Below are 26,325 nucleotides of genomic sequence, written 5' to 3'. Positions count from 1 at the left end.
GCACCTGGAGCCCAGGCGAGGTTTTCCTTGGGGAGAAGGAAACTAAGAAGGAGGAGGGGGAGCCGGGGACTCAGGCCGGTCTTTTTAAGAGACAAGCCCAGGGCGCGCCACGATAGAGGCCTAAGAGTGCGAGGCTCCGCTTCGGGACCCCAGCGCCAGGCCTGGCACAGAGGATGCCTGGTGAGTGCTGGTCGACCGCTGCATCACCGCGGCCTCTTGCCCAGTGACGTCTCCGAAAGCCCTAACTGGACCGCGGGGACCGCTTCCACGAGGTCACCGAATCGCTGAGGGGCGGCGCAGAGCTAGGGACCCGCTGTAACTTGGAGGGAAGGTTTGCAGCTTGCCCGCCTCGGCCGAGCGAGAGCAGCGAGAATCCTCTCCTTCCCACCGCTTTCCTCGCTGCTCGCGGGCGACCCCCCTCGTTTCCAATAAAAATTAACTGTTTTCTCCATTCCAGGCTATGGCCAAGTTCTCCGTTCTTCGTATCTTGCGCAGCTCTCATGGAAATCTCGGTTCTTCATATCTCGTGTAGATCTCACACGGATAACTCCAATTGCCCTCAACATCTGCCTCTTCACAAGAGGACTCTACAACACGGCTCTCTCCCTTCTGGTTTCAAGAAGGTGGCAGGGAGCCTGTCCCGTACTTTGCTCTTCACAGGCCCCTTTAACCTTCCGTCTCCATGGACTCTCCTTGTCACATGTGCACACTTACGCCTGGTCTTAAAATAACAATGAGCCATGACACTTCTGCTTATTGCGGCAGAGCGTCTAGCTCTTCTTACTTTAGCTACTTTTTGAATGAGCCCTCTAGACCAGCCGACACCAACTTCACCGTCAGCACATGGCCAGAGTACAAAACGCACAGATTCTACTCCTTTGACCCTTTGACCCAGGCCCTCTACCCTCCCACTTTCAATCCCAACTCCTTCCCCGCTGAGCAAGCCCTGCAGTCTTCCTGGATACCCCGCGTCTCGTCGCTGTCCCAACATGAAGTCCCCGCCATCTCCAGGGTCTCCTTGACACAAGGCTCCCTGGACCTCCCTTGCTCCTGCCCCATCTGCCGATGCCATTTGGCAGTAGGGCTACTGGCAATGACCCATCCGCCAACCCCCGGGCTCCTCCGCTCTGCTCAGTGTGGCCTTCCACTGCCTGCGTGCTGCCGCAAACTTCTGTCACTTGTCTCTGTCCACAGAAGTTAATAGAGAACACGGTCTCTCCAGCATGGCCCTCCCCTTCCGGCGCACCGCCTCCCCCCACACACACCTTCCATCTCCCCCACCTCATTACCAACGCCACGTTTTCTCTCTTTCTCTCCCTCCGTCTGGACCCCCCCTTCCAAACTGTTCTGTCATTGATCCAGGCCCCTGTTCCATCCTCCCTGGGCTCCTTCCCTGAGAATCCAGGCGGGCAACCTGTGCAGTCACACTGGGCCCTGCACTTCGAAGAGCCCCACACTGGTTTCAGGCTCTGCTGCTACTGTCTTAAAATTCTTAATAATTTAACAAGAGGCCCCACATGTTCACTGTGCCCTGGGCTCCACAAGTTATATATCTGGTCCTGAGGAGAATAGATACTCATGTTTTCCATCTTAAAAGCTACATCTTTATGAAGTCTGACTCTCATTGGCTCATCTCTCCTTCCCTTCCTGATCAGTTTCTAAAAATAGAGCTGTATTCACTTCTCAGCATTCTGACCACCTCTTTGCTCCATGCCTCACGACATCTGGTAGGCAACCGTCCCTGCTGTTCTGAGGTCATCAGTGCCATCCAGGGAATGCTGCCTCTCTGCTACCCACTTCCGTGGCAGCGTCTGTCACCAGGGACCACTGCTTTCCCAAACTCTCGCCCTCAGTTTTGCAGGTTTTCCCACTCTGGGTTCACCTTCTCCCTCTTTGGCAGCTTCTCCAGTCCATCTGGACTTTGTTCTCCTCTTGAGAATAGAGCATCACAGATACAGTTACCTGTTAATTTATTCTCTGTGTTTCCACTAAATTGAGAGCTCCTCTGGGGTAGGAACCATGCTGTATTTAACCCCAAGCCCCCGCAGTGCCTGGCAGAGTTCCTAGTAAAAGCACCCAAGAAATGTCTGATGGCTGAGTGAACATCGGAGTCATCTGTGAGTCCTATATCTTGCATTTGGTGACTATGACCTGTCACTGAATCAGCCTCTGAAATATTTCTCAACTCTTCCTTCCTGTCTAGCCCTCACTTCCTATGCTGGTCCTCTAACGAGTCTCCCTTCCCCAGTCTTGCATCCCGCATTTGATCTTCCGCCGAACATCTCCCCAGAGCCAGTGATCATTCTAAGGTGTGCATTTGATGTGTCACACCTCAGAGTAAAATCCTGACATCCAACCCCCTTAGCTGACGCACAAGACCCTCTCCAATTGGCCCCACCCTGCCGCTGCGTGCTCATCTCTGGTCATTCCCCACTTCACATCCTGTGTGAAGCCACCCCAAACTTATCACACTTTCCTAAACAGACTGAGGTTCGTCATGGTGAACTTCTCCAACAGGAATGCTCTTCCCTCTCTAAATGACCAGCTAAACCCACTTATCTTGCAACATATTTCCAGAGTCATCTCTTCTAGAAAGCCATCTCTCTAACTGAACCCCAAACGAGGATTGTCTCTCCTCTGTGTCTCAAATTACTTTTGGCATGTCCCTATTCACGTAGCACTTTTCACATTGCATTGTAAATACATGCTTCCCTATAATGCCTACCCTACTAAACTATAAGACTTTCAGGATTGGAATTCACTTTACTCGATTTTAGTCTTAAGACTTTACATGGTGACTAGCATTTAAATTAACATTAATCCTTTGCATTTTTTAACCATATAGGTTATTCTTGATTCTTCTTATGGATTTTTTTCCCTGATAACTCCCTTGAAACTGCCCCCAGCAATAACGTTTCCTCGAATAACCAAAGTTTATACTTCTCAACCTATTTTTGAAATCATTCTTTTTTAGTAATGTAATTCAATCTCTTAGTTTAAACAGTCAAGAGTAATAAAATGTTATAACAAAAAAATCAACCCCCTATTTTACAACCCCAACCCCATCCCGCCATACTTTTTAGAGGTACTTATTTCTAAATAATGCAAGCATACCCCTATACTTTGATCTATGAGTTTCAGACAGTACACTGACTTTCTATCCTGCTGCATGAGGATTTTAGCTTCATTATAGACCACTGCCCCATCTCAATCTTCCCAATATAGTTTTATCATAATTTTAAATTCTTGCTCAGTGATTTTTTACATGATGATCATGTTAATATTGTTTACTTATGTGCCAAGCACCACTCACGATTACATGGCTTTTCTTATACAACTTTGTGTTTTTCCTGAAGTTCACATTCACCTCAATTTTTTCAATCGCTTTTTTTTGTTGTTGTTGAATAGCTAGTTATATATTTTCATACACCACCACACCGCTGAAATGCCTCTTTCTATTCTGTCAAATAATTTCCCGGGGCTCTCCTTTCCCCTAAGGTGTCCTTCTGAGAGACTCCCCACCTTTGGGGGCCCCCCATCTTCCTGCTCCAGTTTGGAGCGAGGCTCCCTCAGCTGTACCCTCTGGGAGATTTCCTTGGCGTCTCTCTTGTGTGGGAGTTCATGGTCCCTAGATCATTTGACTTACTCTTTATTTAATTTGTACTCTCCAGTTTTGTAAATATATTTCCTAGTCGCTTCCAGAGAAAAGATGAGTTTTTGAAAATTTTTACGTCTGAAGGTATCTTCATTTTCTATCCGCACACTGGCCTCCGTGTGGTCGTTTGGTCGGTCATGATGGCCACAGTAATTCTTCCTACCCCTTTTATTCCCACCACTCTGTAAGATGACTTTGCCACTCCTCCCACCAGAAGGTAGAGTCTATTTCCCCACTTCTTGATGGAGACAGCTTTGTGGCTTGCTTTGACAAATAGAATGTGTTGGAAGTGGCATTGTGTGACTTCTGAAAATAGGCCTCAAGATGCCTTACCGTATCTGCTCTCACCCTCTTGGATACTGACCTGAGATGGTCACGTGAAGAAGCCAGATCAGCCGAGGAACGGTGGCAAGAAAATTACTACTGGAGAATGGGGTATGGTTACCTGTGTTATGTAGCAGTGAAACAATTGGCAAAACAATTGCCTGCAGTAATGTGGAAGACAGAAAATATATGTGATAAACCTGTGGACTTGGGAGAGACGATCTCTAGACAGTATGTTGAAAATATCTGTTCGGTGTTTCTAGAAGCATATCATAAGGTACCGTGTTTACAAGTAGCATTTAGAGAAATAGAAAGGGCTTAAGGCTTGCTGGGTTGTAAAATAAAATGATTTCCATCCCCAGTCCGCCCAGCTAGCAAATGAACTTGGTAAAGATAAATTTTTAAATGTTGCTATAAGACCCTTTGTTAAAGTCTCAGTGACTGCCTAGTAGATCCTCGCATTTAGGCAAAAGGGCTTCTAAGAAACTTAAAGGTGTTTCATAGCAGCCTGACAGGCCCAAATGAAAAAGAATTATGGTTGTAGTATTTGGAACCAGGAATAAACCCCCATAAGATTCATAGAAAATTCACAAAGTGTTTAATTTGCTCAAAGAAAAGGGGACTGAGATTATTCAAAATAAAAAGAGAGCTCTGGATTCCAACTAGCAATGGGTAAGAAGCAGGCTAAGAATGCTATTCACCTGCAAAATGTACTCACTTAAACTACAGGTTCCAGCACAAATAACTCTCCTTTTTTATTACAAAATATTTTATTACAAAATCATAAGCATATAATTCTGTAACATAACAATATCACACCGAAGCACACCGTATGACATTATAGGTAAAATGTGCAAATTAAAACTATAAATTAGTACACCCATGTTATTACCCTACCGACCACACCAAAGCAGGCCTTAATTCTGCCAGACCCTGTATTTTATCTGCTCTCAATTCTGTGGGTGAGCAATTCTGACTGGGCTCAGCTGGGGTCACTCATGCAGGTGCAAGCATCTGGAAGTTTGACTGGGGCTGGATGGGCTAAAATAGGCTCTGTCCATGTGCAGTTAAGTATGCTGGCTGGTTCAGGGATGGCTGACCTCTCCTCCCTGTGGCTTCTCATCCACTAAGGTGGACCTGGCTTCTTCCCACAGGCAATCTTAGGGTGGCATCCTAAGGGTCAAGAGCAAAAGCTTCAGGGTCTCTTGAGCCTTGGGCTCAGTTTATGCTGTGTCACTTTTACTTCTTTAGTTTTAGTCAAATTAAGTCAAGGCCAGCCTAGATTCCAGGAGCAGGGAAATAAATTCCACTTCCTGACGGAAGAAGAAGCAGAGTCACATTGCAAAAGGGCATGAGTGCCCAGATATGAGCAACTGCTGCCATCATCTTTGCAACAACGTAACACACATGATATATAATTCTAGGTTAAAAATTATTTTCAACACTTTTTATTACCTGTCTTGTTGATAATAGCCATTTTAACAGGGGTGGGGTGGCATCTCATTGTAGTTTTAATTTGCATTTCCCTATTAGCTCGTGAAGTTGAACATCTTTTCATGTATCTGTTGGCTATTTGTACGTCTCCTTTGGAGAGGTGTCTGTTCCGGTCCTCTGCCAATTTTTCGCACCACGTCTACTTTACCCAGCCATCTATCGCAGGACACTCTGGTTGTCTCCATGTTTTGGCCACTGCAAATAATGCTGCAATAAACAGAGGGGTGCATATATCTTTGCAAATACATGTTTTCAAGTTTTTCAGGTAGATAACCAGGAGAGGAGTTCCTGGCCCATATGGTAACTCTATTCTTAATTCTTGAGGAATCACCAGACTGTTTTCCATAGCGGCCGTACCAGTCGACATCCCCATCAGCAACGAATGAGTGTTCCCTTTTCTCCACAACCTGATATGGTACATAAATACATATATACGTATACATATATACAAGAAGATATGGTACATATATACAATGGAATACTGCTCAGCCATAAGAAAAGATGAAATACTGCCATTTAAATAACATGAAGGGACCTTGAGAATGTTATGCTAAGTGAAATAAGTCAGCCAGAAAAGCTAGAAGCCATATGATGTCACTCGTATGTGGGATAAAAGCTGACACTTGTGGACACAGACAGCAGTGGGAGGTTACCACAGGGAGGGGGTGGGGGGTGAGGGGTGGAGAGGGCCTAATTACGGTGACAGAAGATGGTTTGACTTCCGGTGGTGGGCACACAGTGCAATATGCAGGTCTTGTATCATAGAGATGTATGCTTGGAACGTATATGTGATCCTGTTTACCGATGTCACCCTAATAATTCAATAAAAAAATGAAAAACTATTTTCACTCAGATTTTTGAGGCATTGCCTCACTGTTGCCATGAAGATCTGTGGTACGGTAATTATTTTCTTCAGGTATGTAACTTTTCTTTTCCCTCTCTCTGGAAGATTTGGAAGCTTCCTGTTATTTGCAATGTACTGAAATTCCCTGATGAGGCCCACTGGTGTGAGTCCTTCCTCATTCGTCACGCTGACATTCCGCTGGTATTTTTGAACTAGAGATCTTCCTGTTCTTTGATCTGTGGGAATGCTCTTGTACTATTTCTTCTCCACAGTTTTCTCTACTTGCTCTTTCTGGAACTCCTATTATTTGGATGCTGGACCACTAAACAGATCCTCTAATTTTCTTAACTGTTCCGCTCTGTTAGTCTCTGATTATTTCGTTATACTTTCCGAGAAACTTCTTCGACTGTATGTTTCTTCTCTTATACTGAATTTTTAACTTCAGAATTCATGTTTTTAATCTTCCATAACTCTTTCTTTTATCTGATTTTTTATCTTATTCTTGTTTCCACAATTTTCCTGATATTATTAATTACATCTTCTTTGAAGTTTCCATTTCATTGCACGGTTTCAGTGTTCTTTGAGGGGTTTTTTTCCTCTTTGTTCAGTTCTGTTCTTTGAGAGTAGGGGTTGTCCTCAAGTTTTTGTGGTCTTTGGCTGTTCAATTATATTGAAAACTGACTGTAAGCTTTAGGATATACCACAGGCACATTGCCTGCTTGGCTTCACTACAGACCAAGCCAGCAGACAAACGGCTTTTTCCCTGAGTATCTGTAGGTCCTCTCTCTAGGGTAGTTCATTTTACCCAGGAAAGTTCTTACCAGCACTGCCCTTGGCCAGAGCAAAAGAGGCCCCCGCCTTCTGCTCCGTACTTTCAGGGCCTCCCTCTGCCCACCCATCTGAGGCGCAAGGAGTCCACAGGACCAATGGTTCATGCTGACCTTGGACCCAAGCTGCTCTTTCCTTAGACTGCCCTCCAAGTGCCTGGACCACAGCCTCCATGGCCCGAATGGCCCACGCGTCCAAGGCTTGGGTGTGTTTTCCCCAGATGACCCTGCTGCACCCCGAGGCCTGAGAAGAGGCTAAGGAGAGGCTGTTTGCAGAGGACTATAGCGGGAACGGAACCAATTCGTTTTTTGCTACAGGTGGAAGATAAAAGACCAGGACAGGCTTTTGTGTGGCTGTTTATTTTACAAGGGGAACAAAATTTGGTGTATTGTGAAAACTGCAAAAGCAGGAACAGGAAAGAAGGACAGCAAGAAAACCAGGCAAAAGTGAATTTGCAGCAAAAATAACAAGGCTTAGGTTCAGAGCCTCTCGATTGTACACGCCTCGTCCAAAGCCCTTTCTTTTCTCTTGCAAATCAATGTTCATTTGTGTACCTAATTTTTACTTTGTATTATTTTCCTTAAAGATGATTTTAAAATTGCATAAGCTTCACAGCCACAAAATCTGGATACGCAGCTGAGGCCAGGGGCTATATATTAAAACTTGAGAGAGAAAAAGAAATAGAATGAGACAGTATCAGAGATTCATACCTGGCAAAACTGCTGATTCAAAGCAGCATACAAAAAAAACAAAAAAACCAAACAAAAAACCCCCTAAATAAAATAGCGGGCTCCAAAAAAATGGGTCAAACAATGTAGGTTGAAAATTATTCTAAATCCAAGAAATAAGTCAGGAACTAATTTTTAAAGGACTCCAACATCAACAATGAAAATTTCTCAGAGTTGGTCTGTTACGGAAGAGCCAGACAGATGTGGCCTACTGTTGGCCATCCTTTAGGATTGACTGTCCCAGTCTGAACTAGTTTTCAGCCTCTTGAAGTAACAAAATCTGCACTTACCCAATGCTGCCACCAGGTGGTAGACATGGCTTATTCAAACATGATTTAGCCACCCTGCCAAAACAAGTGTCTCATTTGGTTCTCAGTTTTATGATTTAAGTACTATGGTTTTTCATCACTTTTCAGATGAGCCTAAGAGTTGTTCAATAACTTGCCCAGGTAGGATGATGTTTTCCATGGTTTTAATGAGAGATTTGCAACATGAGATACATAAAAGTTAATTTTGTCAGCACAAGACAGGGGAGCTGAAAAAAGGCACACTAGAAAGTGCCCACTGGCTTTCCTTCTCTTTCCAGCTGGGCCCTGAACTATCCCCAAACTACAAATGGAGTGTGTCAATTCTGAAATAGTCTGGATTGCACCTATTTATGAGCCTGTCTTTCCCCTCTTAGTGCCATCCCTCAGGTGAGATCTTGAGAAGCAGCTGCTGTTTCTTTCGCCTCTGTAGCCCGAGACCCTCTTCGACACATAATGAATGGAAAGCAAATGAATGGACTTCTTTCAACAGGAGGAAAGAACAACCACCTGCCCTTCCCCATCCCACAAGGCTGAGGAGGGGATGAGCTTGAGTCTCAATGAGAAAAAGTCAGCACCACCACCCTCCCCAAAGGAGTCTTGGCGCTTACCCTAAGGCGCGCAAAAGAGAACACCCAGAAAGGTACATTGCCTGTACTTGGGACTTGTAAAAAAAACACAATTTCACTTTCAGTGACTCTCTATGATGTGGTGTTAGAAGTAGTTTCAAGGGACACGACATTGCCCTTAATTTGCATATTCTTTTAGAAGCACATAGGGCTGATCTTCAGGAAATGGGAACCAAGGAAGGGACACAGAATCACAAATGCACGGGGAGTCTGAATATGGAACTGCCCCACAGAATACAGAAAATACATTTTTAGCTGAACCCTCTATGAGAAACATTATTCTTCAGAAAGCCGGCTGATGCGGGCAGACCCATATACAGGATACAATAGTGCTGGGTCTTAGAAGAGGCCAAATTTTTTAATAAACATTTTGAAAGAATAAAGTCCCACCTAACCTCACATGCCTCCTCCTTCACTGACCTCAGAAACCACCCAGCGAGTCCGAGCCCTCCCAGCCACACACACACTTAATTCTGCACACCCAATGACATGTAAGCATGGGGTCCCACCTCAGCCACCCTCGAGAACAGAGCCACACCTCCTCTTCCAAAGCTCACAGTGCTCGAAACACCACCATGTCCTACCAGTAAGATAATGAAACAAATCCACTCCTAATCCCTGGGGGCTCTGATTAGATCAGACACAGAAGCCTGAGCAAGATGCACTAAGCAATTAAGCAGCAGAGAAAGTGGGGACACTGGCTTTAGGAAGAGGCCACGCGCAGTGGTGGGCAGGGTCTGGAGGGAGAGAAATGATGGACAATTGAACAATCCAGGTGGAAGGCCTGGCCTGCGACCTGGGGTTCTCACTTGGGCTCCATGCTTCAGCAGGACTCCAGCAGAGTAGAGGTGGGAGTGTACAAGCTCATTCTGTGTTGCTCTGGGTGACAAGTTAGACCCATGGCTAGAAGTCACAGGGAGGCAGATACAAGCTCAGTCTAGGAGGAAGTTCTGAGTAATTCAGAAAGACAGCAACTTCATCAGAGAGGGAGCTTTCTGTCACTGGACATACTCAACTGGAGACTGCAGGAGCATTGGTCATAGAAGGCAGATAGACGACCTCAACCTCCAAAGTTCCTCTTGACTGGGAGTTGAAGGCTCTGGGCTGGATGGACCTACATGTCCAGTGGGCTGTGCTGGGGAGCGCAATGGCTCAAATACCACCACCCTCAATGAGTGTGACTGCAGGCTCATGAGGAGTCCTCATGCATAAGCTCAAAGTGGGAGCGGAATGGTGGGCAGGGATAGGGAGCAAGAGGAAGGGGGCTGATGGCCTGAGCCTTTGCTCAACACATGAATACCCTGGTCGGACCTCTCCTAAGGAACGTGGCCACGAACTGCACTCTGGACCCCCCTCCTCCATGTACATGGAAGGGAGCAGGGCGCATTCTCACTCCCCAAGATTAGGCTACCTTTCTCCACACAAGGGGGTTGAAGAGTAACTAGAGTGTTTTTCTAAAGACAAAGTAACAGCATGGGGAAATAGCAAAAAGGAGGAGGTTAAATATCCCTGGTGAGTTTCAGCATGAAGTTCATCTCATTAAAATTATCCCACTTGCAGCACATGTGTGTGCAGCACTCATGCTGATTGCACCTCACGGAAAGCAGAAGGGCCTGGGAACTGCCCTCCTGAGCAGGGCCGGTGCACAGGTTGGGGGGCGGGGGGCGGGGTCAGGGGAAGGAGAAACGCAGTGACAGCACTCACTCTCCACCTCCAAGAGGAAGAGAACTCCCCTAGTTCAAAAGACCAAGTTTTACTGAACCACGTGCTGATCTTAATAAGAGCAGAGATAGTTGTAAAAGACCAATTTTAATTTATGCTGAAAAAAATTTTAGGAGATAACATTCTGATGTTTCTTGGAAGCAGGTAAATTGGAGCATTCAATGTTTTCTTTCAACACAGGTAACACCGGAGATCCTACAGACAAGAAACGTGGAGAAGATAAATCCAAAGACATGTGCATCAGGTACACTCCAAAGTTCACCTGTGAATGAAACAGCAACAACAGCAGCAACAAGCTAGATTATTTGGCAGTTGAAATCATTTTGTAAATAATAATGTTCAACTAAAATTAAGTCAGATCTTTAAAGACGTGTCCTGGGACTTGATCGGTCACTTAGTAAAATGGAGTGGGAAACGAGGAGAATCCTCATTTCAGACACCAAAGATTCTGATTCTAAGGCGTCCTTTCCCAAAAGTCACCCCATCCCTCTTTATGGCTGGGCCCATTCTTTCTCCTTCTTCCTGTCTCCCCTGCATTTTCCTTTGAGAACATGTAGTGCGAGTTAAGTTCTGCAAATTGTCCATAATAGGTAAAAAGTCCAAAATGAAGTCTATTCTTGGTTTGCCATCAATGCCAGCAAGCCAGTAAGAACACTTTGGAGTCTGTGACGTGCTCCCAGCTCTGTTCACTCCTGTGATAACATCAGTTGGCCACTCCCTCTCCATGTTGCAGGCGCCAGACCAGGGGCTGGGGCCAAATGAATTCTAAGGTTTGCACACTGTGCATGAAGAGTACACAGGAACTCTCTGAGCACTCTGTAATTTTTTGGTAAATCTAAAAATATTCAAAAATTTTAAAACATAATAAAAGATTTCTGCACATGAGAATTACAGCGATGCTCTGATGCATCGTAATATCTGTGCCCACCCATCCCCTCTCCTGGCAGCCTGCATGGGGCAGGCTCAAGGTCCCCACGCCCCCAGCTGACACAGCCTGCCTCAGCGGACAGAGAGGCATGTTGGCATAACACTCAAGTGCAACACCTCTGAAGGCCGTATCTATCCCAGGTCTGTAGGGTGACCGTGTCAATCAAATACTGTGAAGCGAACGCTGGTTTTGGAGAAACACAGGAACAGTGCAGGACATTTTACCCTGATTTAACCTGCCAATTTATTATTGGAGAAAGATTAAATATTTGCACTATTTCAGTTAATTTTCAAGAACTGCTCCATGCAGCCTAACTGCTTACTTGACTTCCTAGAATTCTTTGCAAACAAAAAGTCCTAATAGAGAGTGATCCTGAAAATAAATCTTCCTAAAGAACCAATCTGTTAGAAGTTTAGCTTTTCTAGACAAAAACCACATGATCATCTCGAACCACATGATCATCTCGACAGACACAGAGAAAGCATTCAATAAGGTACAACACCCATTTATGATCAAAACACTCAGCAAAATGGGAATAAATGGGGGCATTCCTCAACGTAATAAAGGCCATATATGAAAAACCTACAGCCAATATCATACTCAACGGGCAAAAACTAAAAGCTTTCCCACTAAGATCGGGAACACGACAAGGATGTCCACTTTCACCACTTCTTTTCAACATCATATTGGAAGTCCTAGCCACAGCAGTCAGACAAGAAAAAGAAATAAAAGGCATCCAAATAGGAAAGGAGGAAGTAAACTATCATTGTTTGCAGATGACATGATAGTGTACATAGAAAACCCTGTAGACTCCACCCAAAAAACTACTCAATCTAATAAGTGCACTTGGCAAAACAGCAGTCTACAAAGTCAATATTCAGAAATCAAAGGCATTTTTGTACACCAGCAATGAAAGAGAAGAAGAAGAAATCAGAAAAAAAATACCATTCGATATAGCAACAAGAAAAATAAAGTACCTAGGAATAAATTTAACCAAGGAGGTCAGAGACCTGTACACAGAAAACTATACAACATTGAAGAAAGAAATTAAGGAAGACACAAATAAATGGAAGCGTATACCGTGCTCATGGATTGGAAGAATTAATATCATCAAAATGTCCATACTACCCAAAGCAATTTATAGATTCAACGCAATCCCTATTAAGATACCAATGATGTATTTCAGAGAAATAGAACAGACATTTCAAAAATTTATATGGAACCATAAATGACCCCAAATAGCTGCAGCAATTTTTAGAAAGAAAAACAAAGTAGAAGGGATCACAGTACTGGACATCAAACTATACTACAAAGCCACTATCCTCAAAACAATCTGGTACTGGCACAAGAACAGAGCCATAGACCAGTGGAACAGAATAGAAAACCCAGAAATAAGCCCAGGTCTCTATGGACATCTAATATTTGACAAAGGGGGCAGAAGCATAAAATGGAGCAATAATAGCCTCTTCAACAAATGGTGTTGGGAGAGCTGGACGGCTACATGCAAAAAAATTGAAATTGGATCATCAGCTGACACCATACACAAAAATAAACTCAAGATGGATAAAAGACTTAAATATAAGTTGCAACACCATAGAAGTCCTAGAGGAGAACATTGGCAGGACACTCTCAGATATCCCACACAGCAATTTTTTCACCAATATGTGTCCTAAAGCAAGGGACATAAAGGAAAGAATAAAGAAGTGGAACCTCATCAAAATAAGAAGCTTCTGCATGGCTAAAGAAAACATCAGCAAAATGAAAAGTGAGCCAACCACATGGGAAAATATATTTGCTAATGATACATCAGATAGAGGTCTGATCTCCAAGATATATAAAGAACTCACTCGACTCCACTCCAAGAAGACAAATGATCCAATCAAAAAATGGGCAAAGGATTTGGGTAGATGCTTTTCTAAGGAAGAGATACAGAGGGCCCAGAGACATTTGAGAGGATGCTCGGCATCACTAGCCATCAGAGAAATGCAGATCAAAACCACCATGAGATACCTCCTCAGACCGGTCAGAATGGCCGTCATAAACAGATCAACAAACAACAGGTGCTGGTGAGGCTGTGGAGAAAAGGGAACCCTAGTACACTGTTGGTGGGAATGCAGACTGGTGCAGCCACTGTGGAAAGCAGTGTGGGATTTCCTCAAAAAGCTGAAAATGGAACTGCCTTTTGATCCCATGATTCCCCTGCTGGGACTATACCCTAAGAATCCCAAAATGCCAATTCAAAAGAACCTATGCACCCCAATGTTCATAGCAGCACCATTTACAATAGCCAAGTGTTGGAAGCAACCTAAATGCCCATCAGTAGATGATTGGATCAAAAAATTATGGTACATTTACACAATGGAATACTATGCAGCAGAAAGAAAAAAAGAACTACTAAACTTCGTGACAGCATGGATGGAACTCGAGAACATTATGCTAAGCGAAATAAGCCAAGGAGCGAAAGACAAATACCATATGATCTCACCTATAAGCGGAACCTAACCAACAATACAAAGATGCAAGGAAAATAAGACCAGCAACACTGAAAGGAAAAGAAACAAACAGAGACAAGAGGGAAGGAGGGAGGGGTGGGCAGGGGAAAAGGAAGGGAATGGGAAAGTCAAGGAACACATAGCAAGGACTCATGGACAAAATCAAAGGGGAAGGATTGAGGCAGGGAAAGCGGGGAGGGGGCAAGGGAATGTGGTGGAGGGAAGGCAGAGACAAATGTAGTTGAAAAAATAAATTAATTAATCAAAAAAAAGAAGAAGAAGTTTAGCTTTTCTAATCTGGACTCCGCAACAACAGCATTTAGTTATTTTAACCCTCAAGAAGATGAGTTACAAGCTTAGTACAGTGACATTTATTGACTGTTATTATGCAGCTACACTATTTGCCATAAGGTACCTTACATTTCATAAGAGCTCTGCAGTGAAGAAAATAATGATTCAAAAATAGAGTTACTTTACTTATCTACTTCTTATTTACACTCTATATCTCTTCAACAAGATTTGGGGACATCGAACGTACACATAATAAGAGCCCTATAAAAATGAAGATATGTATGAAAAAGATAAGATGGTGCCACAGATGAAATCAGAAACTTAATGGTAGCCCATCAGCCTTTGAATGTTTCCCTGCTTCTAAAAATTACTCAGCACTCTTAGGGATATAGTTCTGTGGTAGATAACATACCAGGGTCTTAAATTGGGTTATCATATTTTGCATTCATGCTTACCTTTCGCTCTCGACATTCAGAAAGCTTTTGGAAAACATCTTGGTTTCGTTGCCCAGTTTGCTGGTCAATGCAAATCATCTGGCACCTGTGACAAGGCCCCAAAACCTGGGTGGGGAGGATGGAAAAGACAGCGTTGCAATGAAAGTAACCAAACCCCCCAAATCCACAGGGAGGACTCTGTGTCCAGGAGGATTTGGGTTGTACCAGGCCATCCTCCCGCCAATTTCAAACTGATACACAAATCCCCAATACCCTACTCTTAACTGTAAGGAACCAGGACGTGGCCCCCCTTCACAATGACACTGGAGAATCATCCGTATTTTTTTATCAGCTGAAAGGTTGCTGATAAAACCTTCTGGGCTTTGCAGAGAAACAAGAGTGGTTGTGAATCTCACATGGTTACTGGGGAATGCTGGGGAGCCTCCAGCAAGAAGAGAACTAACTGACTGGAAGACAAACTGGGAGAAGATAAACAGCCACAGACCCGGCACTGAGTCTCTGGGAGGAGGCCATCAGAAAGCACCCGAGTGCGTCCCTGTCCTTTGACCCAGCAATTTCACTATTAGGAATTTAACCCAAGAAAACAATCAGAAGTACCAACAGAGATTCACATACAAGGATATTTCTCACATTATTTATAATGGGGAAAATCTGATAGTATTTTAAACATCAAATAGTAGAGAAGAATGGTTAAACCAACCCCGCTACATCCTGTCATACAACCTGTGTCATGCACGTTTTAAAATTAATGCATAAAGGGCTTTAAATAAAATGGCAAATGTTTATTTTTACAACTGCAATAAGCAGGAAACAAAATCACATATGTATTCATGTGTATGTGTATGTACACATGTATACACAATACACACACTACATAAAACACAGTACACAGCCTCTTACCAGGGGTCATACTCGTACTTCTAGTCTGGACGGTCCACCATGGGCATGAATTGCTTTTATAGAAAGAAAATCCCCCATAAATGTTAACATAGAAAAAGAAAGAATGCTGCTCAGTAGTGACAAGCTGCTTTTTTCATTGCGCACAGAAAAGGTGCAAAGGTACTGGATTTTCTTATAACCATTTCCTCCTCTGCTCACACACAGGGAAGCACAAAGTGGGCACTCAACTAAATCTGGTTGTGTCTTGGCCTCTGCCTATCACTGGCATTCTCGCTGTTGGGCATTAAACCAGGGGAACCTGCTGAGGTCCCCTGGGTAAGAGTCAAAGGCTAGGAGGGATTCCCACCTGCCACCTGCCGCCGTCCTGGGCTAGGCTTCAGTCTCCATTAGCAGCCCTTAAGGAAGGATAACAGAACTCACCTGGAAATGCAAGGAACCAATTGAAATCTCATCCCATTTCTCTTCTTCGAAAGCGCTTGTTCCATTGGTGATAATATTGGCACGAAAACGGGGGATGAGATCTTTCATTGGGAATAATTCCTCCTTTCCATTCTCATCACTGTTTAAGACATATCAAAAAGGGAAAAGGGAGGGGGGTGGATAATTACATTGTTTTGACAATTCAATGTTTCTACCACTTAAAACCTGACTTCATCCACTGCACTCTGTCCTGAGGCCTGGGTGATCAGAACAAGCTCTTACCGTGAGGCCAAGAGCCACCACATGTTAGAGAGACCTCAGCGGTCTCCTCTGGGATAGGGTCCCAGGTCTGGGGAGAGGCCCACAAGAGGCGGGGCAAAGGGTGTGTAGACCTTAGTTTAAGGTGTGAAGGATTTTGGAAACCAGGAGAACAGAAGTGAATAAACTTCTGAGAGAACACCAGTTCTACAAGATGAGTCAGGATAAGGCATTTAAAGAGTATCAAGCTTAATTACCAAGACATCACACTCTTTGGGGGATATTAAAACATCATAAAGCAATATAGAGTCTATTTGGGGGGTTAGATTTATTCCCTAACTTCTATTCTGTTTGCAATATTAACTAGCATATGCTATTTTTATAAGTCTTGTTTAAAGTTTTTGTTGACTGCCATGAGGTCCCATAAAATGGCTCTCTTCATATCTGTGCACCCTCTCTCCCAAGGGAAAAAGCAGTAAAAAGCGTCTGGAAAATGAACAGAAGGGTATGATGCTTTACCCCGTTACACGGGGTTTAAGGGCAGGTGACCCCTCCACGGTGGAAGAAGTGGGAACAGCAGCGACCTTCCGTGGGGCTCACTGCGAGGGGGCAGAGGGAGGCTTCTGCGGTCCTGGAAATGTGCTCTGCTTGATCTGGGCGGTGGTTACGTGGGTATATACACCTGTCAAGTTCACTGAGCTGTGCACTTACGATTTTTGCACTTTGTTGTACTTCAACAAAAATATTTCAAAAATTGTTTAAGTTGCGAGAACTCCTTGAGTAGGACTGAGTTTTCCCTGGGGACAGAACTGACGGGCTCTGAGGGGGAAGGGGTCCACGGCTGTATCCCAGGCCCCTCCCCAACAGTGAACAGAGTGCGGAAAGCCGGGCGCAGGACGGCTAAGGCTGGCTTGGCCTGTAGCTGTGCAACTCCCGTGACCTGTGAGACGTAAAGTGTCCTCACCTAAAATGACTGGGTTACCACGTGCCAGGCCTAAAATCCTTTGATTTTAGATTTACCCTCCAGGTTATAAAGCTTGCTTTTATGCTTCATAAATAGGAAAGTTTTATGTCCAAAAGCTATCATGGTCAACATGTATATGACAGCAGCTGGCAAATTTGAAAAGAGAACACAAAGATACACCAACCAGGGTCCCCAGGGACCATCCCTGCGTATGAGCCATGAGACTGTTCCTCTTATCTCTGAGTAGCTGTCCCACCCACCCCCAGGGTATCAGCTTTGCACCAAATGAACCAGTGGGAAACAGGGTCCCGTCCTGGCAGCAAGCCTGCCTCCGCTTCCTGTCTTTCTGCACCAAGCATCCCAGAAAACCACAGACCTGCTCTCTCCAGTGCCCTAGGTACCTGAAGAGAAGGGTCACTTGGTGCGGCTCTAACTCAGTGAACACCCAGGGACCCATGAGCCACGTCCACTTCTGCTCCCAAGAAGGCTGAGCTGCGCCAGGTCAAGGGAACAATAGCGTATGTTTTTGCCAGTGACTATAAACAGGAATTACTGCAAACAGTCTATCTTTGTCACATTTGTTAAGCTATGCTTGTGTGTCTTTGTGAGCGTGCACACAAACGCACAGGACGACGTGACCCGTGGGAGCCACAGGATCTCCAGCTCACAGAGCTGGCAGTGTGTGCTCCTCCTCCCTCTGTCCCCTGGACTAGGAATGAGCAGACCAGCTCCCGCATATAGTGATTTTTTTTCCCTAATTGTCTGATGACCTTGGGACAGCAATTTCCTCTAAAGAACAATGAGGGAGATTGGACCCAACCAAGTCCCTTTCCAGAGCTGACCTCATTGCCTTCAGGGCCCATGGGAGGGCACTGGGTGGGAGGGAACAGGCAGGGGCGCTGGTTCTGTCTAATGATACAGACAAGTAATGTCTACAATTGCAACTTTAACACCTTTTATAACCACTCTTCTTCCCCCTTTAAGGGACCGTGGAAGTAGAGCAAGGCTCCTGGGGGACAGAAGGCAGTGGGAGGGTGGGCAATGTAATTAGATCGCATTGGTGGCAATTCCATTAAAGTAAATGTTAAGAAATGTTAAAAAATAAGAATTGGGGTTCTCCACTAAGCATCTTGGGGGCATCAAGGACATTGGACGACAAAAGAAACCCTCCAAAAGAGTAATGAGGATTTACCTACAGGGCTCTGTGCTTTCTCCGGGTCTCAGTCTCTTCATGAAAAGCCTGGACTCCATGACTCAAGGAACTTTCCCCCCCCCCAGGTCAGTGTCAGGCTCACTGGTAGGGACAAGTGGGTACACCTGCATGTTATTTCTGAGATAAACAGCAAATCGTAAAAGGGTCTCTCTTACCTGGTGGTTAATTGCTGCTGGAGTTCCAAAACACTGGATCTATTTATCAGCAGATACTGGGCCTCATTCACCAGAGAAAGAGTGGCTGTTGTACCAGCAGATTGACCTAAAGGTGATGGAATAGTTGAAGAGATATGGAAACAACCTTAGAGTTCATCAATGGATGACTAAATAAAGATGTGGCATATATATACACATATATACACATATACATCTCTCTCTCTCTGAGATCTGTCCAGAAAAAAATCCAGCCATTGTTAATATAACAAGAACAGTTTGTGTAGCATTGATGTAACCCGGCAGCCAAGGAGAGTGGACTGGAATGCACATGCGTGAACAATGATGACTTCACTGTACTAGTCAGGAGGGGCAGTAGCCACTGTTGAGTGAGCATGTGTACTGTGTGGCCATCACATTCGAAATAACTGAGCGAGTTGAGCAACAAATCTGCATCAAATTTTGCATTAAGCTTGAACATTCCTCTGCTGTAACTATCTGGGTGATTCAGAAGGCCACAGCTATGGTCAACTGGTGACTGGCAACTTCATCACAACAACATCCCTGCTCATGCGTCACATCTCGTGCAGAGTTTTTTCAAACCGCCCAGGTGACTCAGCCCTCCTATAGCCCAGATTTGGTGCCCTGTGACTTCTGGCTTTTCCCAAAACTAAAATCAGCTTTGAAAGGGAAGAGATTTCAGACTGTCAATAATATTCAGGAAAATAAAACGGGGCAGCTGATGGCGGTTGGGAAAACTGTGTGAGGTCCTAAGGTGCCTATTCTGAAGGGGACAGAGGTGTCATTGCCCTATATACAATGTTTTCTGTGTCCTGTATCTTCTTCAACAAATGTCTCTGTTTTTTCATATCACATGATATGAATACCTTCTAGACAGACCATAATATTATTCAGCCATAAAAAGAAGGAAATCTTGCCATTCGGACAGCATGGATGGACCTGAAGACTCTTATGTCAAATGAAATAACTCGGAGAAAAGCAAATACCATATGTGGAATCTAAAGAACAAAAACTAAAACAATCTCATAGAGACAGAGAACAAATTGGTGGATGCCAGAGGCGAGGGGGATGGTAAGCAAAATGGGTGAAGGGGGTCGAAAGTGACTACAGTTCATAACATTGTGTTTCGTATTTAAAGTATCTAGAAGAGTAAATCTTAAAAATTCTCATTATAAGAAAAAAATTTGTAACTATGTGTGGTGATGAGTGTAAACTAAATTTATAGTGGTGATAATTTTACAATATATACAAATATCAAACCTAATATGTTGTTATATCTGAAGTTACTATAATGTTATATGTCAATTAGACCTCAATAGAAATTTTAATACACTTAGATTTTAAAATTTTTTAAACAAAATAAAGGAAGAGTTGTTTTCTTGGAAAGCAAATGAACTGTGCTCCATTGACATGCATGTTTTAAAAACAGAGACTGTTTCTATAAGGGGAAAAAAATGCCCTGAAAATAATAAAAATGTCTTAGGCATGGCTCAAACCTCTCAAAAACTAAAAGAAAAGGAGCTCCTAGAATACTCTGTTAGTAATCTGAAAATAACAATAAAATGCTGCAGTGAAGCTGTTCCAGCAGAGAAGACTTGGCGGCCACAGTAGTAAGAGAAGAGATGGGCGGGGGCGGAGCCTGGGCCCTGCCCCAGGACTGCAGCCGGGAAGGGCGCTGAGGGCCTCAGGCCCAGGAAGGCCTCAGGCCCAGGAAGGCCTCTGAATCTCAGTGCAGAGAAGCTGGTTTTTGCCCTTGGGCAAGTGTGAAATACTGACTTTAGAAATAAATAATACATGGTTTAAAACTACTAAAAGGGATCAGAGTGAAATCAAATGTGTCCCTAACTGCTGGCAGCCCACGGCCTAGCATCCATCTCCCATGTGTGGGGCCAAGATCGTTGTCTTTTTCCAAGACGGTGATGAGAAGGGTTGGTTGGACCAGAGCCTAGTGAGCTGTCTCCAAACCAGGTCTGAGGGCCCTGGAGTCCACGGGAATGGCTACTTCTAAGAGAATTGCTTTCTGGACCCTCCACTTCCGAATGTCCTCTTCGCTGTAATGGCTCTGTCAGAGAAGCGGGTGTAATCCCAGCCCTTCCACAGAAGGATTTTCTCCAACTTCACAGAGGAAAGCCTGCACCTCTCCTTGGGCACATTGCCCCTTGGGGCTAAAAATCTGCAGGGTGGAAAACAAAAGCCCCATTCAAAGCCCCTGGGCCTGTGCTGAGACAATTAGTCTCTAAAGCTTGTGTGAATGATCCTCCTATAGGTCAGATGGGTTCCAGTTCTTTGCTCTCCACAAAACTGCCACACCTAATTAAGTTGTCAAGTGACATGATTAAAGTCATCTTAATGTTAGATCCCTGGGACTCAGAAGAAAGGTTTGAGTGACAGTAGGTTAACCATACTCCTTTCATCCCAAGCTCTTTATTGACTGAAATAAGATTACTCAGAAGAGAACCAGTACTGGGCACCAGCTATTCCGGTCATAAGTGACAGTTATTTGTGAATATGGGAATTAAGGAAGGGAAACCCAGCCTTCTCATTAAGAGATTTGTTTTCAAAAATGTTTTCACACTCTTTTGAAATTTATAATATACTTTTGTTGCTTTGATCAACTGTATATTATTAAAAATTATAATAACATAACCTAGAAGAAATTTCCTAACAATTACTTACAATCACAATAAACTCTAAAAGTGTTTATATATTCCAATTTACATAGTATTTTAGTTTCACATAAATATGATAGGGTGATCAAAGAAAGATTTTCAAGCATAAAATATATAACAGGAAGATAAAATCCCATTAAAGAAGTAGAATGGAAATATAAGTTGAAAAAGGAAAAGGAAAGATAAAATATCTGACCAATAGAAGGCAGTTTGTATATATATTTAATAAATATTCATGGGAACCAAATTACTAAATTATTGAGAGTCCACTGGCTAATGTTTAAAAGCATGACTACACATTTTAATTTTAAAAGACTATATTCATAATATGCTAGAAATTGCATAATTTGCAATTATTTAAACTACATTTTGTTTGCTTTTTAATTTTTATTGAATTTATTGTGGCGACATTGGGTTAATAAAATTATATAGGTTTCAAGTGTACAATTCTACAATACATCGTTTGTATATTGTATTGTGTTCACCACCCCAAGTCAAGTCTCTTTCCACCACCATTTATCTCCCTCTTTGCCTTCTTCTACCTTCCCCCATTGCCCCTTCCATCTGGAATCATCACACTGTTGTCTGTGTCTATGAAGTTTTTTTCCTTTGCTTAATCCCTTCACCTCTTCACCCAGCCCTCAAACCGACCTCCCCTCTGACAGCTGTCAGTCTCTTCTCTGTATCTGTGAGTCTGTTTGTATTTGCTTGTTAGTTTATTTTGTTCATTAGAGTCCACGTATGAGTGAAATCATATGGCACTTGTCTTTCTCTGACTGGCTTATTTCACTTCCTATAATACTCTCTAGGTCCAGCCATGCTGTCACACAAAGTTAGATTTCCTTAGTTTCTATGGCTGAGTAGTATTCCATTGTGTAAATGTACCGCAGCTTTTTTATCCACTCATCTACTGATGGGCACTTGGGCTGCTTCTAAATCTTGGCTATTGTAACACTGCAATGAACATAGGGATGCATACATTCTTTTGAATCAGTATTTTGGATTTCTTTGAATATATTCCCAGAAGTAGAATCACTGGTCATTAGACAGTTCCATTTTTAATTTTTTGAGTAAATTCTGTGCTGTTTTCCACAATGACTGCAGCAGTCTGCATTCCCTCCAACAGTGCACTGAGGGTTCCTTTTCTCCACATCCTCACCAACACTAACTGTTTGTTGAGTTATTGATGATGGCCATTCTGATGGGTGTGAGATTTTAATTTGCATTTCTCTGCTGATTAGTGACATTGAGCATCTTTTCATATGCCTGTTGGTCATCTGTATGTCCTCTTTGTGTAAGTGTTTATTCATATCCTTTGCCAATTTTTTAATTGGGTTGTTTGGCTTTTTGGTGTTGAGTTGTGTAAGTTCTTTATAAATTTTGGATATTAACCCCATATTAGATATACCACTGGTGAATATGTTCTTCCATTAATTTTGTTGATGGCTTCCTTTGCTGTGCAAAATCTTTTTAGTTTGATGTAGCCCCATTTATTTTTTTTCTTTGGTTTCCCTTTCCTGAGGATATTTGTCGGAAAATACATTGCTATGAGAAATGCTTGAAATTTTACTGCCCATGTTGTCTTCAAGGATTTTTATGCTTTCGAGTCTAACATTTAGTCCATTTTGAGTTTATTCTTGTGTATGGTATAAGAAGGCAGTCTAGTTTCATTTTTTTACACATGTGTCCAATTTTCCCAACATCATTTATTGAATAAACTGTCTTTACCCCATTGTATGTTCTTGCCTCCTATGTCAAATATTAATTGACCATAAAGGTGTGGGTTTATTTCTGGGCTCTATTCAGTTCCATTGATTTATATGTCTGTTTCTATGCCTCTGCAATGCTGTTTTTATTACTATGGCTTTGTAATATAGTTTGATACCAGGTCATGTATTTCTCCAACTTTGTTGTTGTTTCTTAAGACTGTTGTGGCTATTTGGGGTTTTTTTTTCTGGTTCCACATAAATTTTTGGAATATTTGTTCTAGTTTTTTTGAAATGTGCCATTGGTGTCTTTATAGTAATTGTGTTGAATCTACAGATTGCTTTGGCTAGTACAGACATTTTAATGATATTATTTCTTCCTCTGCATGAGCACAGTATGTGCTTCCGATTATTTGTATGTTCTTCAATTTCTTTCTTCAGTGTCTTACAATTTTCTGAGTACAAGTCCTTTATATCCTTTGTTAAATTGATTCCTAGGTATTTTTTATGCAATTTTAAATGGAATTGCTTTCTTAATTTCTATTTCTGATAGTTCATTATTGGTGTATAAAAATGCAACTGATTTGCCCTTACTGGTGAGCTCAGTTGGTTGGGTGTCATTCTGCAAAGTGAAAGGTCACTGGTTCAATTCCTGGTCAGGGCATATGCTCGGGTTGCAGGTTCAGTCCCCCAGTCATGGCACATGCAAGAGACAACCAATCAATGTTTCTCTCTCACATCAATGCCTCTTTTTCTCCCTCCCTTCCCCTCTCTCTAAAAATAAATTAAATCTATTTTAAAATGCTTCTAATTTAAGGATATTTATTTTGTATTCTGCTACTTTACTGACTTCATTTATCAGTTCTAGTAGTTTTTAGGTGGAACCATTAGGGTTCTCTATATACAGTGTCATGTCACCTGCAAATAATGACAGCTTCCATGTCTCTCTGTGTTTTCAATTTTTTTCTCGTGATTGATTTCTAGTTTCATACCATGTTGTCAGAGATGTTCGATATTATTTCAATCTTCTTAAGTTTACTGAGACTTGTTTTCTCTCCTAACATACGGTCTATTCTAGAAAATGTTCCATGTGCACTTGAAAGGAATGTATAGTTTGTTGCTTTGGGGCGAAATGCTCTGAAGATATCAGTTAAATCCATCTGATCTAATGTGTCATTTAAGGCTGCTGTATCCATGTTGATTTTCTGTCTTGAATATCTGTTCACTGATATCAACATGGTGCTAAAACCCTGCACTATCACTGTATTACTGTTGATCTCTCCCTTTACATCCATCATGATTTGCATTACATATTTAGGTGCTGCTATGTTGAGCATATAAATGTTTATAAGGGTTATATTCTCTTGTTGGATTGCTCACTTTACCATTATGCAGTATCTTTCTTTGTCGCTTCCTATACCCTTTGTTTTAAAGTCTTACTTGACCTTTTGTTTTAAAGCTACCCCAGCTTTTTTTTTTCCATTCCCATTTGCATGAAATGTCTTTTTCCGTCTTTTAATTTTTAGTCTGTGTGGATCTTTTGATCTGAGATAGATCTCTTGTAGACAGCATATATAGGGGTCTTGTTTATTATCCATTCCACCACCCTATGTCTTTTGATTGGAGCATGTAAGCGTTTACATTTAAAGTGATTATCTATAGGTATGTATTTATTGCCATTTTATTCTTTATAACTATATTCTGCTGTTTTTTTCTCTTTTTCTTTTTAAATAAGACCCTTTAACAATTCTTATAATACTGGTTTGGTGGTCGTGAACTCCTCTTAAGATGCAGCTACAAACTCTTCTCTAAAGCCCTTCGTGACTCCCTCCAGGTGCAGAGGATGCTTCCCCCACGCTCATGTCCTTTCCACAGATCTTCACTGTAGAGTCATGTCTGCTGGTGAGTCGTTGCCTCTAAACTGAGGTGCAGACGGAAGATGGCTTGACTTTAGATGGTGGGCATACAATGTGGTGCACAGATCTAGTATCACAGAGATGCACACTTGACACCTGTGTGGTCCTGTTAACCAATGTCACCCTATAAATTTAATAAAAATTATCTTAAAAATGAAAATAAAATAGTTTTCCAAAAAATAAACTGAGGTCCAGAAGGACCATGACTATAGCTTAATAAGCTCAGCCAGCCTCCTGAGGACCCAGGGGGGCCCCCGGTAAACAGGAGGCATTATGAATAACTGGAACATATTCAATAAGATCATTTATAAGGGTATTGCACGTCCTGAAAAGTCCCACTCCTTATGTGTCTCTACTCATGAAAATGTTCATTTTTCTCTCCCATATAATCATATCTCTAAGCTAACCCATGCCCAAACGCCACCAGCTTACATCCTCATAAAATGAGCATAAATTTCTTCTCCTTCCCTATCACATAGCAACTCTAATTTTTAAACAGCTCATGACATGAAAAATTGTCAGAACTTGTAGAAGTCTAAGTAGATTACATCTTTTGATTCTTCTCTCTATCTCACATTTTCAGGGGGGTCGTAGGCTCACCTTTGCTGGCCCCAAGACCCCATTACTGGTCCCCAGATGATCAAAATGCTACTTGGAGTCACGGGCCAGTCTCCCTGAGAGCTAATCACTAGGACAGGTCATCCCTGCACAAACCAGTATTGTAGCAATGATCCACGCCTTCATTCATCCAGTATTTACTAAGCAACTACTATTTGCCAGGTGCTGTTCTAAGCACAGGGGATGCAGCACTGAACAAAGCAGACAAAAATCCCTGCCCTCATGGAGCTCAAGATCTAGTCGAGGGAAGGCAGGACATATGCAGTATAACAGCGAAATGCATGGCCTACAGGATCTGAACGTGCCACAGAGAAAGGTAACACGGGGAGGGGAGCGGGGCAGTTGCAGTAAGGGCTTTGGTTCTATGGACAGAAGTCAGGCAAGGCTCTCCTGAGAAGACAAGATTTAAATGGACACCTGAAGATGATCTGTTCTTTCTCTGTGGTATGGTTACCTTTCAAAGTACTTTCTTCTCTGCTGTCTCACTTCATCTTACTAACAGCTTATGGCAGGAAAACTGTCAAAATGTGTTTAAGTCTAAGCAGCTGAGGCCTCCAGAAGCTGAGGCACCAAGGACTTGCCAAGGTCTCACGCCATTTTGAGACAGAGCCAAAACTAGAAATCCAGGTTTTCTTAGGACTTAGCAAGCTACCCCTGTTTTTATTTAACAAAACAAAATAATGCTTCTAAACATGCATGGCTGAAGCAGAGAGCTTGGGCAGAGGTGAGGCAGCTGTCTGGGAGCCCACCCTGACTCCCAGGGTTCTCCTGGAGACCACACATGGGTCCTGCT

The 26,325-nt window shown here is 42.9% G+C and overlaps 1 protein-coding gene across 3 annotated transcripts in view; it reads right to left on the bottom strand.

The window, feature by feature from the left end:
• Positions 1-10,634: 10,634 nt before the first annotated feature.
• The window catches only part of MOCOS (molybdenum cofactor sulfurase), a 50,062-nt gene continuing 34,371 nt past the window's right edge, over positions 10,635-26,325 (bottom strand). Inside the window, exons 12-16 of one of the 3 annotated variants that reach the window (XR_008529994.1) lie at positions 18,606-18,711; positions 16,016-16,154; positions 15,596-15,648; positions 14,696-14,800; positions 10,762-10,791 (exon numbers count right to left, since the gene is read on the bottom strand). Coding sequence is in view for 2 of the 3 variants with exons in the window: in XM_054583544.1 (XP_054439519.1) it covers positions 10,639-10,791; positions 14,696-14,800; positions 16,016-16,154; positions 18,606-18,711 (503 nt within the window). In the remaining variant the exon portion in view is untranslated. Of the gene's footprint in view, positions 10,792-14,695; positions 14,801-15,595; positions 15,649-16,015; positions 16,155-18,605; positions 18,712-24,742; positions 25,039-26,325 lie in introns of those variants that run through there. The other 2 variants (XM_054583544.1, XM_054583545.1) reach the window with 2 other exon arrangements.

Source organism: Pteronotus mesoamericanus, unplaced genomic scaffold (genome assembly GCF_021234165.1).
Source record: "Pteronotus mesoamericanus isolate MK-2021 breed Mesoamerican mustached bat unplaced genomic scaffold, CSHL_Meso_final contig_74, whole genome shotgun sequence".
Taxonomy (NCBI): Eukaryota; Metazoa; Chordata; class Mammalia; order Chiroptera; family Mormoopidae; genus Pteronotus; species Pteronotus mesoamericanus.
This window is presented reverse-complemented; position numbering and strand designations above follow the sequence as displayed.